Raw genomic sequence first — 3,154 nt, 5'->3', positions numbered from 1 at the left:
GCTGTATGTTACTGTATGTTTATTAAACCAACATACAGTGCAGTGACTTGTTTAATTCTCAAATGTATGTACAGTATAACAGTAGTATTCTTGTTTAATAAATATGAACGTTTGAAGCAAGCAAAAAACATTTATGTTAGCAAGCTGAAGGTCAACGTCACGAGACTCCAGTGTGGTTCTGGTAAAAAGTCGCTGTTTTTGTACTTCTCATATTTAGCTTTGTGCAACGTGTCGTAGTGACTTGCATTAAAATCCTTCGTTGCAGACAGCATCTCTAAGTAGGCTAACAGATAATCTATCTCACAAAAAAAGAAACAAAATATTTGAATACAAGATGTATTTATGTTTTGTTAGTAGATCCAGTATAGATGGGGAGGGATGGGAGGGTTCTCGGGGCAGTGTGTTTTTGTTAGTTTGTTTTTTTGTTTGTGGTTTATGTTAAACATAATTTAAACAAAAACTTCGGAAAGAAAAAAAAAGAAACAAAATAAAGTTTTTGGTTGGGGGGGAAATCATTGGTGTGGCCGGCAGTTGCTCATCCCTGGCTGAAATAGTAGGGGATGTCTCCTGTTGGGTTCACGCACTGCTCTGAATATTTTGACTGGTGTCTGTTTTAATTAGAAGCAGAGAAATAAATCCGAGCTGACAGGTTGTCCCGTTCAGCTGATCCAACACCCTGTCTGGGACTCTTAGAGCTGCGGGGAGGCAGAGAGACACCAAGACAAACTCCTCTTTGCATGTGGAYAAAGGCTGTTTCCAGGTCAGCTACTCCTCAGACAGCTCTGCTGTCCACGAGCTTGTAGTAAAAAAAAATAAAAATACTCGCTAATCTTTTACCCTTTCTATCACTCCGTGTGTGTGTGTGTGTCTGCATGTGTGTGTGTTCTGCCCTTGCGTTGTCCCCTCACATGTAGATGGAGTATGGCTCTCTGCTGGAGCGTAAGCCCCTCTCCTCCTCGGCTTTTAGAAATACACSAACGAGCTCAGGGGAAATGAATTCACTTGATTAGCTCCTATATTGAACCCACTTCCAGCCTCGTTTTCCTTTTCCACCTTTCTCATCATGACACGCTCACTTCCAAGCGCACAGTTGATTGGACCTCACTCACGCCCAGCAGGGTTGTCAGAACCATGCTGGGCGTGAGGTTTTATGCAATTATTTGTATATTTGTTTGTACTTTTTTGAGCAGAGCCAATATTAGATGTAGTGAAGTAAAGAAGTGCTGAAAGTGTTGCGCAGCTCTCTGCTCTGCTTTGTTTGTTTATGATCTGAAAACTAATTCACGTCTTGCATCGGCAYTCTGTACTGACAGTAAACAGAATTTCTAAGAGAGCCTGTATCAAAGGTAAATTTATCTTCAGATAAGCGGCCATCATCTTTCGTGCTGTCCTGCGTTAGAATGGGATATTGGAGGTCCCATGTGTGGCCACAGTGGTACAGCTTGGAGGCACAGCCTGTGGCGTCCTTTGTTTAATTCCCTGCCAGGCAAATAGCTGGCTGCCTGAGCGAGCCGAGCTGAGTGGCGTCTCACATTATTATGCACGTCCAGTCTCCCAGCCCTGCCCTGATATGTCAGCAAATATTGCTGTCATTGCTTTCTGGCCGTGGGCCTCTGCTCCTCTCTCAAAGTGACTGCTGTGGTTGTTTTTTTGTTTTTTCTTGTCCTGCACAGAAATACAATAAGAGGTGTCAATACACTAATGATAATCCACATTTACACATTCCTTCAAGCCTTGGTGCAGATCTTTTTGAAGGAGGATTCTGTGGTAATGCTATGAATGGCTAATGTCTTACCTGTTGTAGATAACTCCTAGAACAACCTCATACAGTAATGCTGTCCTGAAAAAAAAAATACATTACCCCCGGTTTCACATTACACAGTTCTTTAATTGACCATTTTCGAGTGGTCGACTGTGTCAGAGTTGTTCACGCAGCGTGCCCTTGCAGGTTTTTGATTGGCCGAGAGCGCCCGGGTCAGCAGAGTGAAGTGGCCGCACTCATCCAGCAGACCCTGGAGCAGGAGAGGAGACAGCGAGAGCTCCTGGAGCAGCAGTACGCCCACTACGATGCTGATGACGATGAGGTAATGACTGCACACCACCTCCACCACTCTGTTTCACTGAAAAGAGCAACAAAGTATTGTGGATGTGAGAGTATTTGGCTGTGATGTAAAATTGTAACGTTCCTCATACTCCTTCCTGGTCGTCACTTAACACACGTCAGCTCTTTTTCACGAAGACAGGGTTTTAGCGTTTTCATGTCACAAAGCTGATTGACAGCGGGCCTTTGATGCAAACACAGAAAACACTCCCACTCGGCGCCGTACGAACTAAGAGGAGAGCTGCATCACTCAGCATTTTCTTCTCTGACTGTGCTGCTTAGTCACAGCACGTTTAATCCTCCTGACACGCAGCTCACGGCCCTGCAGCTCACGCCATCGCTGCACGCGCACAGAATATCACAGTGGAGGGACATAAATCACTGCAAAGCCTATCCTCTCATACAAAAAAAAAATAAGCTCAACTTATGCATGGATTTCAGCTCGACAAGCAGATATTTCTGCATTGTTTTTTTTCCAGTGTTGTTAGAAATCTTTTCTAGCATTTACTCCTCTCCTGGCTGCAGATGCTGAGCCCAGCCCTTCTGTAATTATAGCACTGTCAAGTCTTATTAAYGCTTTTATGGCTCTAATTTGGCTTTTAGCGAAGAACTCTGCATGCTGTGCAGAGTCAGACCTTTACACTGGAGCTATCTGTTGCTTCCCTGCTGCTTGTCGTCATTTCAGATTGTTGCAGCTTAATGGTAATCAGCATAATATGTTAATGGCACTGAGAGGTTGTTTTCCCTTATGGTGATGAGAGACAAACAAACATGTAGTCAGCYTTCATGTAAAGAAGGGTGGCAGGTTAAGGAAAAGCAATTTATGTTCTAGGACTCTGGTTCCCAACCACTGGCAGCCTCCTTTGAAAGCAGGAGCAATTTATTCTTTATATTTCTTCCAGTCCTTGTATGGTTTGTTCTTTGGTTTTTCCATTTCAAACTGAAATAGCAAAATAAAAACAGCCATGTTGTTGTATTTTTTTTTTCATTTTCAAATCCTAAATGTAAAAATGTAAAATCAAACTAATTAAAAATACAGTGATTGATTTTTGC

General features: G+C 42.9%; 1 protein-coding gene across 1 annotated transcript in view; it reads left to right on the top strand.

The window, feature by feature from the left end:
* Positions 1-2,084, top strand: part of ppp1r9a (protein phosphatase 1, regulatory subunit 9A) — a gene marked incomplete at its 3' end in the record, with an annotated part of 27,902 nt that extends 25,818 nt beyond the window's left edge. The window contains 1 exon segment of the mRNA XM_014011252.1: positions 1,949-2,084. Within this exon segment, the coding sequence (XP_013866706.1) occupies positions 1,949-2,084 (136 nt within the window).
* Between the last annotated feature and the right edge of the window lie 1,070 nt (positions 2,085-3,154).

The sequence above is a fragment of the Austrofundulus limnaeus genome, unplaced genomic scaffold (genome assembly GCF_001266775.1).
Source record: "Austrofundulus limnaeus strain Quisiro unplaced genomic scaffold, Austrofundulus_limnaeus-1.0 Scaffold78, whole genome shotgun sequence".
Classification (NCBI taxonomy): Eukaryota; Metazoa; Chordata; class Actinopteri; order Cyprinodontiformes; family Rivulidae; genus Austrofundulus; species Austrofundulus limnaeus.
The sequence above is the reverse complement of the archived record's forward strand: the minus strand, read 5'-3'. Positions and strand labels throughout refer to the sequence as shown.